The 12,116-nt window shown below is 41.0% G+C and overlaps 1 protein-coding gene across 1 annotated transcript in view; it reads left to right on the top strand.

Moving 5' to 3' along the window:
- LOC123773060 (uncharacterized) overlaps positions 1-12,116 on the top strand; it is a 161,223-nt gene that overhangs the window by 129,269 nt on the left and 19,838 nt on the right. Inside the window, exons 6-7 of the mRNA XM_069315198.1 lie at positions 6,916-7,044; positions 9,195-9,338. Coding sequence (XP_069171299.1) covers positions 6,916-7,044; positions 9,195-9,338 — 273 coding nt within the window. The remainder of the gene's footprint in view (positions 1-6,915; positions 7,045-9,194; positions 9,339-12,116) is intronic.

The following is a 12,116-nucleotide window of genomic DNA, read 5'->3' as shown; positions in this document are numbered from 1 at the left end:
GTATGTTTGTTTGAGATATAAATATCTAGAGATCAGTTTGAAAAACACGACAAAACCCTGAATATGTCATTAAAATGTAGGCGTGTGTAAGTGTGCCAGGACTCAGTTTGGAAATGTAAAAGTAGTCGAGGAAGCGCATTAGCAGGAAACTGAGATGTAAAGATGTAAATGTGTAGAATAATGATTGGTAGAGACATGAATGCTGAGTAGGGCTGTGAGTGCAAAAGTGCTTGATAACGTGTGTCTGTGAGAAAGTTGAAATGTGTGCAGGTTTGGGTGTGTGTACGCATGTAGACGTGTGCACTGTGGTACGTGTGTGCGAGTGTGTGAGAAATGGGTTTGAGAATTTTTGCTTTCCAGAAGACAAGCGTAGAAATATTTCTGCGGGGAATTTGGCCGGGAAATGTTTCCAGAAAGGACATAGGTTAGGGAGAATCGGTGTGTGTTTTTGTGTGGCAGTTTGTGTTGTGTGTGTGTACTCACCTATTTGTTCTCGCCTATTTGTGCTTGCGTGGGTTGAGCTCTGGCCCTTTGGTCCCGTCTCTCAACTTTCAATCAACTGTTGTACAGGTTTCTGAGCCTACTGGTCTCTATCATATCTATGCGTGTGTGTGTTTGTGTGTATGTGTGTGTGCATGGAGTCAGCCTCTACCACATCACTGCCTAATGCATTATATTTGTCAACCACTCTGACACAAAAAAAAATAATTCTAATATCTCTGAGGCTCATTTGGCCACTCAATTTCCACCTGTGTCTCCTAGTGCGTGTGCCCCTTGCATTAAATATTCTGTCTTTATCTACCCTGTCAAATCCTCTGAGAATCTTGTACGTGGTGATCATATCCCCCCTAACTCTTTTGTCTTCGAGCGACGTGAGGTTTAATTCCCGTAGTCTCTCCTCGTAGCTCATACCTCTCAGCCCGGGTACTAGTCTGGTGGCAAACCTTTGAACTTTTTCCAGTTTAGTCTTATGATTGACTAGATATGGGCTCCATGCTGGGACTGCTTACTCCAGGATTGGTCTGACATAAGTGGTATACATAGTTCTGACAGATTCCTTGCACAAGTGTCTAAATGCCGTTCTTATGTTAGCCAATCAGGCATATGCTGCTGATGTTATCCTCTTGATATGGGCTTCAGGGGATAGGTCTGGCGTGATATGAACCCCCCAGGTCTTTCTCTCTCTCTGGCTCTTGAAGAATTTCATCTCCCAAATGATACCTTGTAACTGGCCTCCTGCTCCCAACACCTACCTTCATTACATTACATTTGCTTGGGTTAAACTCTAACAACCATTTGTTCGACCATTCCTTTAGTTTGTCTAGGTCTTCTTGAAGCCTCAAACACTCGTTCTCTGTCTTAATCCTTTTCATAATTTTGGCATCGCATGTGCGTGTGTGTGTGTGTATGTATTCACCTAGTTGTATTCACCTAGTTGGGCTTGCGGGGGTTGAGCTCCGCTCTTTCGGCCCGCCTCTCAACTATTTTTACAACTACCACATTTTTCACACACCACACACACACACACACACACACACCAGGAAGCAGCCCGTGACAGCTGACTAACTTCCAGGTACTTATTTACTGATAGGTAACAGAGGCATAGGAAAGAAATTCTGCCCATCGTTTCTCGCCGGCACCCGGGATCGAACCCGGGACCACAGGATCACGTGGGCAGCGTGCTGTCCGCTCGGCCACCGGCTCCCCCAGTGGTGTGTGTGTGTGTGTGTTAGTGCGCACTCGTGGGGTGTAAAAACTAACATAAGTAATTTGCTTGAGGAAGAAATATGTTCAAGGAGAAGACACGAGTTGGGAAATGAGTTGGAGGAAGTAATAGGGAAAATATGAGGTGGTGTGAGGATGCCTCAGAGTGGCCAGAATGTGAGGTGGCTGGAGTGTGAAGTGGCTGGAGTGTGAGGTGGGTGGAAGGTTAGGTGGGTGGAGTGTGAGGTGGGTGGAGTGTGAGGTGGCTGGAGTGTGAGGTGACTGGAGTGTGAGGTGGCTGGAGTGTGAGGTGGGCTGAAGTGTGAGGTGGCTGGAGTGTGAGGTGGCTGGAGTGTGAGTGGCTGGAGTGTGAAGTGGCTGGAGTGTGAGGTGGGCTGAAGTGTGAGGTGGGTGGAGCGTGAGGTGGGTGGAGTGTGAGGTGACTGGAGTGTGAGGTGGCTGGAGTGTGAGGTGGGCTGAAGTGTGAGGTGACTGGAGTGTGAGGTGGCTGGAGTGTGAGGTGGCTGGAGTATAATGTGGCTGGATTGTGAAGTAGCTGGAGTGTGAGGTGGCTGGGGTGTGAGTTGCTGGAGTGTGAGTTGCTGGAGTGTGAGGTGGCTGGGGTGTGAGTTGCTGGAGTGTGAGTTGCTGGAGTGTGAGGTGGGCTGGAGTGTGAGTTGCTGGAGTGTGAGTTGCTGGAGTGTGAGGTGGGCTGGAGTGTGAGGTGGGTTGGGGTGTGAGTTGCTGGAGTGTGAGTTGCTGGAGTGTTATGTGGCTGGTGTGTGAGGTGGCCGGAGTGTGAGGTGGCTGGAGTGTGAACTGACTGGAGTGTGAGATGGCTGGAGTGTGAGGTGGCTGGTGTAGGAGGTGGCTGGAGTGTGAGGTGGCTGGAGTGTGAGATGGCTGGTGTGTGAGGTGGCTGGAGTGTGAGGTGGCTGGAGTGTGAGGTGGCTGGAGTGTGAGGTGGCCTGGAGTGTGAGGTGGCCGGAGTGTGAGGTGGCCGGAGTGTGAGGTGGCTGGAGTGTGAGGTGGCCGGAGTGTGAGGTGGCTGGAGTGTGAGTGGCTGGCCAGTTGGAAGATTCAGGAGCCTCCGTCACGACTGTGAATGAGCTCGTCCCAAAATTCTGGTGGTGTCGGACGGCGGCGTTGGAGGACGAGGAGAGTGTTGGTGGAGTGAAACGGTACACATGGGTGAGTGCTGGGAAGAGGCGAGTGAGAATGGGAGTGGTGAGGTAGAGCAGAGAGATGGGGAAGGGAGAGTGAGGTGTGAGTGGGGAAGGTGAAGGAGAGGAAGGAGGGTGTTGGGAAGGTGAGGGTAAAGAAGAGCGGGATGGTTCTTAGAACCCATGGAGTGTATATTTAGTTTGGGCTAGGAAGAAGGGGAAGGAAGAGTAGAGAAAGTGTATGGAACAACAGTATGGACTGTTGGGGAAGAAGGGGAGAGGAAAGTAGACAGATGAAAGGGGCAATGTGCAAGTAAAAGCAGCAGGTGGATGGAAGGACTGTAGTTAGAAGATAAATGAAGGATGGATTACTTACTTCTTTGTAGTAAGATACAAAGGAGACATAAAAGAGCGAGAGATAAGATGAGACGAGGGAAAGAGAGCAATATAAGCATGTGAGTGAGAGTACAGTGATGAAATAAAGGAAAATGTAATTTTCTCTTGAAATATATCTTTATCATTTATCAATTCTGATTGAAATTACCTACTTAAAATTATCTGCTAGATTAAGGACCTGCCCGAAACGCTGCGCGTACTAGTGGCTTTACAAGAATGTAAATACTGTACTATCCAATGTATTCTCACAAACCCAATGTACCTTCTTGTATATATATAAATAAATAAATAAAATGTATATGGCGTGTGCGAAAAAGATATTACTGGCTTTATGTTTAAGTCTTATAACTGTCACAAAAATCTATATGTAATCCTCCACCATCAATATTGTAAATGATCGCTCCCTGAAACACTCGCATCAGATGGCTCCTCTTAGTTCTCATAAATTCAGATTATATTTGTTTATTGTATACACAAATTTTAGTCTCATAAAATTATCCATTTACTCATTCAAATTATTATATATTCAAGCCTATTCAAGCCTATATTCAAGCATATTCAAACATTATTGTTATTGTTAAAATAACAATACTTTCTGAATTATTATTATTATTGCACAGTGAAATCACATTAACGTGATGTGCCAATGAGAACATCAGTATATAGGAGCAAGGAAGAGGATTCGAACCCGCTCACTTGGCACTCACAAGCAAACGCCCTAAACCACTTCACCACAACATGGTGAAGAGCAATGCAACTTTGGATTTTCTTGGGAACATCGACAGTCAGAACTAGAGGTGACATGGTCGGAAGGTCAAGCAGGATAAGAGGACAGGATCCTGGGTAGCAACCGTATTAGTCGTTGAGATGTTAGTCTTTTCTTAACCTCACACTCAGACCTTGAAAAAGCATTGAGAGTGCGAAAGACTTGATGTAAATCTTTACATAAAATACAGGAATTCATTAGTGTGGGTTTTGATCCTATATGTTATTATTATTATTATTGACTTTTTCATTTTAATTACTATCCCTATGATGCGGTCAATCTTTGTGCGCTAATAACTATTTTTTGTATTAATTTCCCTTCAGATTATTCAAATCACATATAAATACCAGAATGAAGTGTGAAAGTTACCGCCAGGTGATTACTCCCGAGCACAACCTTTTCCTGCTGCAACTTGTCCTAGATTTCACTAAATCTTATGCAGATATTTATGTAAAAAATTAGATGCCTGGAGTTATTGAGTGTTGCTCATTGATGAGATAACTAATGATTTTTTTACGCTAAATATTATTATTATAATTATTATTATTATTATTATTATTATTATTATTATTATTATTATTATTATTATTTATTATTATTATTATTATTATTATTATTATTATTATTATTTAACATACGTTAAAAGCACTCTTGTTAATTCTAGTAAATACTTTGCATAATGAACACTCTAAAACTTTGTTTTGACTTTCGCATTAATTACCACATGAATATTCAACGACTTAGTCACAATCAAAACAGAACTACATTTTTACCTTACATTTTAAATTCTCATTACTGAGCCCTATCGACTTTGCTGTTTTTTGCAGAAATATATATTACATTTCTGATAGCTATGTCATAGTCAATATTGGCGAAGCACCTATTCATATCGCGTCATAATATTATAGTAAAATAATATTTTATATGATCGTGGAAATCGATGGCTAATATTCGCCACCGTTTTCTATTAATATTGCGAAAGGAACAGCCTAAACATATATTATGTCAATGATATAGAGAGTTGTTAATGCTGTTTCTTTAGTATTGCATTTCTGGTTGTCCTGTGAAAATAGGAGGCCAGACGTAGGGGATAACTTTACCAAACTTCCCCAAGGCGACACATGGTGCCATGTGAGTGTCAAATGCTAGTTGGCGTAGGTATCCGTACCACCTTTTAGCAATATCTTCATCTATAGTGACCCCGCGATTTTCACAGACTGAAATGAGGGATTTGTTTTGTGTAGAGTATCTGCTTACTCCTACAGCAGTTTACATGAAAATGACGAACGTGAATTTATTCACATGACCCAAAGATTAGAGTAACCAGAAATCGTGTAGTATTGAGCTCTTACAGCAGAGTTATATTTTCTGAGAGAGAGAGGACAGAAGGGAGAAGTGGGGTGTGGAGGAAGTGAGGGAAGGAGGAAGGCTGAGAAGTTGTGAGAGGGGTTAAGAGGGACCGAAGAAGGAAGGGAGGGGATGATAGAGGGAGAGAGAGAAGAGGGATGTTGTGGAAGATGTGGGAGGAAGGCGAAGAATGTTGATGGGGAGGAGATGAGAGGGGGGGATAGGGGAAAAGTGGGAGGGGGAGGGGGGACGTAGCTGGGTCGGTCAATCTAGCCTATATTGATATATTATAGTCTGTCAGTCTGTATTCTCCTAGTTGTGCTTGCAGGGTTGAGCTCTGCTCTTTCGTCCCTCCTCTCAACTGACTGACTGTCTGTCTAGCTGACTGTCTGTCTAGCTGACTGGCTGTCTGTCTGTCTTTCTGTCTGTCTGGCTGACTGACTGACTGTCTGTCTGTCTGTCTCTGTTCAAGGTTTGAGGCCAGAGGCTTGGGGCTAGCCTCACTCAACATTTGCACGTTTATTGTGGTTGACTATGTACATAACTGGGGCGTGGATCACCTACTTCCTCCCTGCTTGAGTGACAGCCCAGGGGAGGCTTAAAGTTACAGTTGGACAGCAGTTAATTGCTTATGGAATCCTTCCTTATTCCGGCTGTTCATAGCGTGATTGATAGAGTTACTGTCTTCCGCTTTGGGGAGTCGGAGGTTCGAGGCTGCTAGGACCAAGGTTATATATATATATATATATATATATATATATATATATATATATATATATATATATATATATATATATATATATATATATATATATATGCGTAGGCCTACCATAGGCATACGTATGATACCCCCACATGTCAACTTGGAAAGTTGTGGGGGGGGGGCGGGAGTTTCTCCACGCGTCTGGGCCTCCTACGTCGTATAGACAAACATTCACTACACAGAAATATATAAATTTTTTAGTGTGTGCGTGTGTATTTATTTTGTATTTTTATTTGCTATTTGCGAGTGCAGGATCGAGCAGTAAGTTCTAGAGCCCCGCCTATTTATCTGACGGTTGTCTGATGTACTGACTACCAATCTATTTTCCTCTATCATATATGTTATATATATTTTTCTCATACACATACACACATGCCCAAGATGTATGCCGTAGCAGGTGTGTAACTCCCAGGTACTTTACAGGGGCATCAGGTGGAGGAAACTTTTCAGTTGTTTCTTCCTCGACTGGGAATAGAAACTGGGCCTTTAGGACTAAGAACCCCGAGCTCTTTGTGTATTAGTTCTTCCATTGTTTCTCTGAGTCTATCAGAGAATATTTGACACATTTTGTAATGAAGTCTTATGGACAAAATATGTACGTGATATTATATTGATCATTTTATGCTTTATAATGGCAAGTAATTTTGACAGCTGCCAAAGTTTGACAGGAGTCCCATATAGGTGGCTCACTCTTGGCACCTCCAATCATTTATATCTGGTTCTAGTGTTCTAGTTTAATTCCTCATTATTAGTTTTCATTGCTGCGTGTGTTTCAGTCGGGCCAGAGATGCGTGGTGGTGCGGGCGTGGTGTGGGCGGAGGCCCTGGACCGGTCCGCCCTCGTGTGTCGCTACAGAGCCTGGCCAACACCCACTGTCACCTGGACCAAAGACGGGGCGCTCATTGGTCAGTGGATTATATTGATTCTTATAGGTTGATGTTCACTATCTTCTCTCTCAATGGTTTAAATATTATGCTGTTTATTATTTGTCACTATCACGTACCAGATGCTGCCATCAATGTAGAGTTCATAGAGTTCTAGAGGTTTAGGAATATATAACGATACTTGCATTAAACATTATTGGTATATGGACACAAAATAATTCTTATTACGAAATGCAACGAATAAAATAGCCCTAATTATTTTTTAACACTAAATTCGCCCTCCAGATGAAATATTTCTTCAGTCTAACTTAATAACTGACTTTCCCACTATTCTAACTGGCTCATCTTCCTCTTATTCTGAATCAATCGTTGATATGGAGCATCTTCCTTAAATTTTAGTCAAAATATAATCACATTACTCTTCATTAGGAAGAGTAATGCCTCGCCATTCTGGCTACATCAGCCAGCCCTCCTGGCTACTCCAGCTGGACCACTTGGATAATCCATCTACCCTTCCAGACTATATTTATCTTACGCTCTTGGCTACTGCAACATCACCCTGCAGTCTACTACATCCTGTCTTCCATTGCTAACATCTCAACATTAACAATCAGCCTGTTTATGTTCTCAAGTTTTACCGTTTTGACTTTTTGTCATATATATATTATTTTTTTCATTTCGATTTTTATATATTTCCCTCGCAACCAGTCTTCTTGTATTAAGATTTCGTATTATTCATATATATATATCTTCCTTCACTGTAAACTCCTCCCTTTACACTGACCCACTCCCGTCTCGTTAACCCCACTACTGCACTAGAAACCTTTTCCGTCGTTATAAACCTTTTCCCTCGCGGTAAACCTCCTCATCTTACACTGTAAACCTCTTTCCTAACTTTAAAGTTCTTTCTTAACTTTAAAGCTCTTCCGTAACTTTAGAGCTCTTCCTTCACTGTAAATTCCTCTTTCAATTCAAATTAATCTTTGTGTCCTCATGTGAGTCTTTCGCTATTTGCTCTCCCAGTCCTCAAGGAACGTCTTAATTTTTTACTGCAGTCTCTAAGACCTCCTCTGACTTTTTATTTTTTTTATTAAATGCCCTTTCGCTGCTTACTCTTTTTTTGCCTACACAGTTCCTTTTAACTCTTTGTTTACGCACCTCGAAGCCTCACGAAATGGTCTTTTTACGCCGTGCACTCTTTTTCTGGCAGGCCCTTGCTCCCTTAACGAACCATTTTAACCACTCAATCTCTCCTATATCCAGAAAACTGTCCTTTCATACAATACTCTTTCCTCTCGTTCCCCCTATAGTTATTATCTGTTTTATTTATTCATTTAAGCGTTCTTTTTATCCGCCAGCGTACTTTCTTTTCCTACTTTCTACTAATACGGTTTCTCATTTATCCCGAATTGATATTTTCGCTGCTCTTCTGAGAGCTTTCTCTCAGTTTTTCACTCCTTACTTTCACTCTTAGATTTCGTTTTTTTGCCACAGGCCCTTGATAAGAGGTAACAGGTGCTTCTCGCCCTTCTGCACGGCAGATGTCTCATAAAACCTCCTCCTCTCTTAGCGCTCCTCTCTCGTCTTAATTCTAATCTGCTAGACACATCTGAGCACATACTCTCTCACCTCTCCTTCAAACTAAAATTTCTTAACAACCCTCTACACATCCTCTTTAGCCTCGCATCTAACCTTTCGCTGCCTAACACACTCGTGTACACGTCTAAATATGTTCCACAGTTTATAATACTCTCATCATCATATATTTTAAAAGATAATTATTTTGTCATATAAATATTATTTTTCTCTTAAATACACTTGACTTATAAACACTTTCCAACCAAGTCTTGATAGTTTAATATTTACTTAAAACAAACATCAATTTTAACACATTTCGACAGCTTAATCTCAATTTAAACATCCTTTGTTAATTCATCTTAGAACATATCTTTTGTAGTCAAGACTTTCTAACAAAAAATCTTACCAACTCGAAAGCCTTGTAAGGCCTCACGCAGATCCCCTACAAGCCACTGGAACACTGCCCTTCGCTGTCTTCACCCATCCTGGCCTGCTAAAAGGAAACATTACAAACGACACCTCCTCCACTCTGCATATTCTAATGTCTCCAGCGGAACCTAACGTCATTATATCTGTTTTGTGACCGGCACCAGAGGGCTCGCTGGAGACGTGGGAGCCATGGGGCACCGGTACCTCCACTCTGGTGATTCCTTCAGTCGGTCCTGAGAACTTCGGTCACTACCGCTGCACCGTCGCCAACTCCCTGGGTTCCAACTCTTCTATGCTGGCTCTAGTCGGTGAGTGTTTGGGCACAAGTGCTGGCATGTTAACATTTCTGTGGATGTTTGTATTCATTGACGTATGAGTCCTTGATCGTAAAATTGTCCTTTTGTTTTTTCTTTTAGTATAAACCACAGGACAATACCCAACCACCATCAGCTTGACATATTGTGATGCTGGAACATTTGTGCACCCAGTTGAAACCTTATTTGTACCATACTGTTCGTAGTCGTTTAATGAAGAAAAAATTGTGTCTACACAAATCATACATGGAAGATAAACAAGCATGGATACTGAACAAATACACACACGCACATATAAGTGAAGAGTTCAGATTTCTTAAAAAATAATAAGGTTTAGATTATTAGAATATCTTGACAGTATTAGGCTTATAAAACTAACTAACACGGCTTGGAGGAACTAACAACGTGCTAACAAACTTCCAGATTTTTTACATTTCAATTTGCACGTGTGCCGAATAGACAGGCAAGAGAGTTTCAATAAGGTGGCGAGTGGCATGTTAGTGCTGAGAAGCTGAATACTTCACATGGTAATCCTAGGATCTATATTATCAATCAAACGATGCCAATACCCTAACAAAGGGGGATAGAGGTCAGCATATACTAGTTTTGAAGGTTGAGGATGATGCAGATGAAGATTGTACAATGGTTAAAGAAAACTTAGCACTGCTGCAAAGTTGAGTCGATAATATCTAATGGAATTCAATAATAATAATAATTGCAAAATTATGAAAATGAAAATGAAAAACCGAAGGACAGCATGAAGAAAACCACTTGCCAGAAACCTCTAAATAAATATTAATATGAGCAGACCTAACATAAAAATCTTATCAGAGAATCACAAAATAAGTGAACTGCAGCATACTCTAAACTAGCGACCATCAGAACAGCCTTCGGGAATCTCAACAAAGAGGCATTCAGAGCAATATACATCACGAACGTAAGCATACTCCAAGAATATACGGAATAATACACCATAAAACATAAGCATACAGAATAATACGGAATATTACATCATAACACATAAACACACAAAAATCAGATAAACGTGATATATATCAATGTAAAAATCCACTAGAACTATAGGTGGACTCGAACCTGCGACCCCGGCTTTGTCAGTCCCAGTGGAGTTTCTTATTATAACACATCTTATAATTACATGGATTCGGGTACGAAAATTTTTTGAAACAGCAAGATCTGTTTGCGTTAGAAGAGCGGAGAAATGCAAGAGACCAAAAAATATTATATATACATGGTAGGATTAGCAAAATGTTCACACTGAGTACCAATAGAACAAAGGGACATGGGTGAAGGCTGAAAAAAAATCAGTTTAACAGCAGATATAATACACAAATTTTTGTAACGTTAAAGTAGTAGAATATTTAAAGGAGGCAAACAAACAGATGGTGCAAATCAGGCAATAAGTCCCAATAACGGGGCGGAAAAATCGACGCCCAACCCACACATCTGAAAATAAAGGAAGTGATGACGTTCCGGTCCGTCCTGGACCATTATAAAGTCGGGTGAAAAAAAAAAGAGTATTAGTGCCATTCAGTATATAAGGTAAAAACTGGGAAGTGCCACTTAAGAAGTAAACCATAGCAGTTAATAGCAATAAAGAAAACTGGAGAAGGCCTAATTACGAAGAGAAAGAGGAGAAAACAGAAAAAATTGTTTGTAACAGCAGATTAAGAAAAGTAACAGAGGCTAAGGTAAGAAAGGGTAAAGCTTAGTCAGATCCTGTTTGTTAAGCAGATTATAGCATTTATGTATGTACTGAGAAGACAAGAGTCAATAGCAGTAAAACCAGAACTAAGGTTCATGTTGGACACATATGCGAGCCGATTCAACAAGACGCTTCAGTGAAGGGTAGAGGCAGGAAAGATTATTTTAGAAGACCAATCTATAGGTTGATTAGAATCCCTAACATGGCAGAACAGAGCCTTGTTTATGTCTCCAGACTTAGCACTTCTTTTGTATTCTTTTATCATGCCATCAAGAGTACCGCCAGTTTCAGCAAAGTATTGGAGAGGAAAAAGGGAACAGGAAATATTATAAACACCAGCAGCCTTTGAAAAAAGAGTAACAGTAAGAACCAGATTACTACAAAGTGTGTTAGTTCGTCGAAATGCGAGTCTTATATCAAGAGGACTAATGGTATTAGTAACATTTTGACTTCAGGTATGATGGGTAGGATCTACTCAATGTGTCTAGTGTTGGGTGTACGTTTAGGATCAGAGAAAGTTCTTTTGCCTTAAAAGTGAGCACAATTGATAAAGTTTAAGGATAACAAAGGCGAGAGAAAGACTTTTAAAGAAGAGAAGTTTCAGAATCATGAAACTAAAGGTCACTAATGCGCTGGGCATTAGTGACCAGTGACTGGGCAATTGGAAGAGAGAAACGAGGACACTTCTAAACAGAAGGAAGATGGTAGGAAAGGAAATAAATGTACAAATCTGAGCTAACTTCATTCCTAATTTCAAAATTTAATGGGGGTTATCAAAATTTAGGTCATGAGTCATCAGACCAGACAAAATACTCCTGGAAAGGCGGGTTCAATGAGCTAAAGCCCGCTCCAGAAAAGAACAAATACACGAGTGTAAATAAATATACAATGCATATTTTCGAGCTTTACAAGATTATTCAGAACCAGCTTGGAGCCTCCGTCTCAAACAAGTACAGACCCATGAATGAGAAAGAACAGAGATTTGCTGGCTTCATAATTAAGGTGATAGTCTGAGAGAACAAAATCTTGTGATAAAAGATAAATAGAAA

The sequence above is a fragment of the Procambarus clarkii genome, chromosome 81, assembly GCF_040958095.1.
Source record: "Procambarus clarkii isolate CNS0578487 chromosome 81, FALCON_Pclarkii_2.0, whole genome shotgun sequence".
In the NCBI taxonomy this organism is placed as follows: domain Eukaryota; kingdom Metazoa; phylum Arthropoda; class Malacostraca; order Decapoda; family Cambaridae; genus Procambarus; species Procambarus clarkii.
This window is presented reverse-complemented; position numbering and strand designations above follow the sequence as displayed.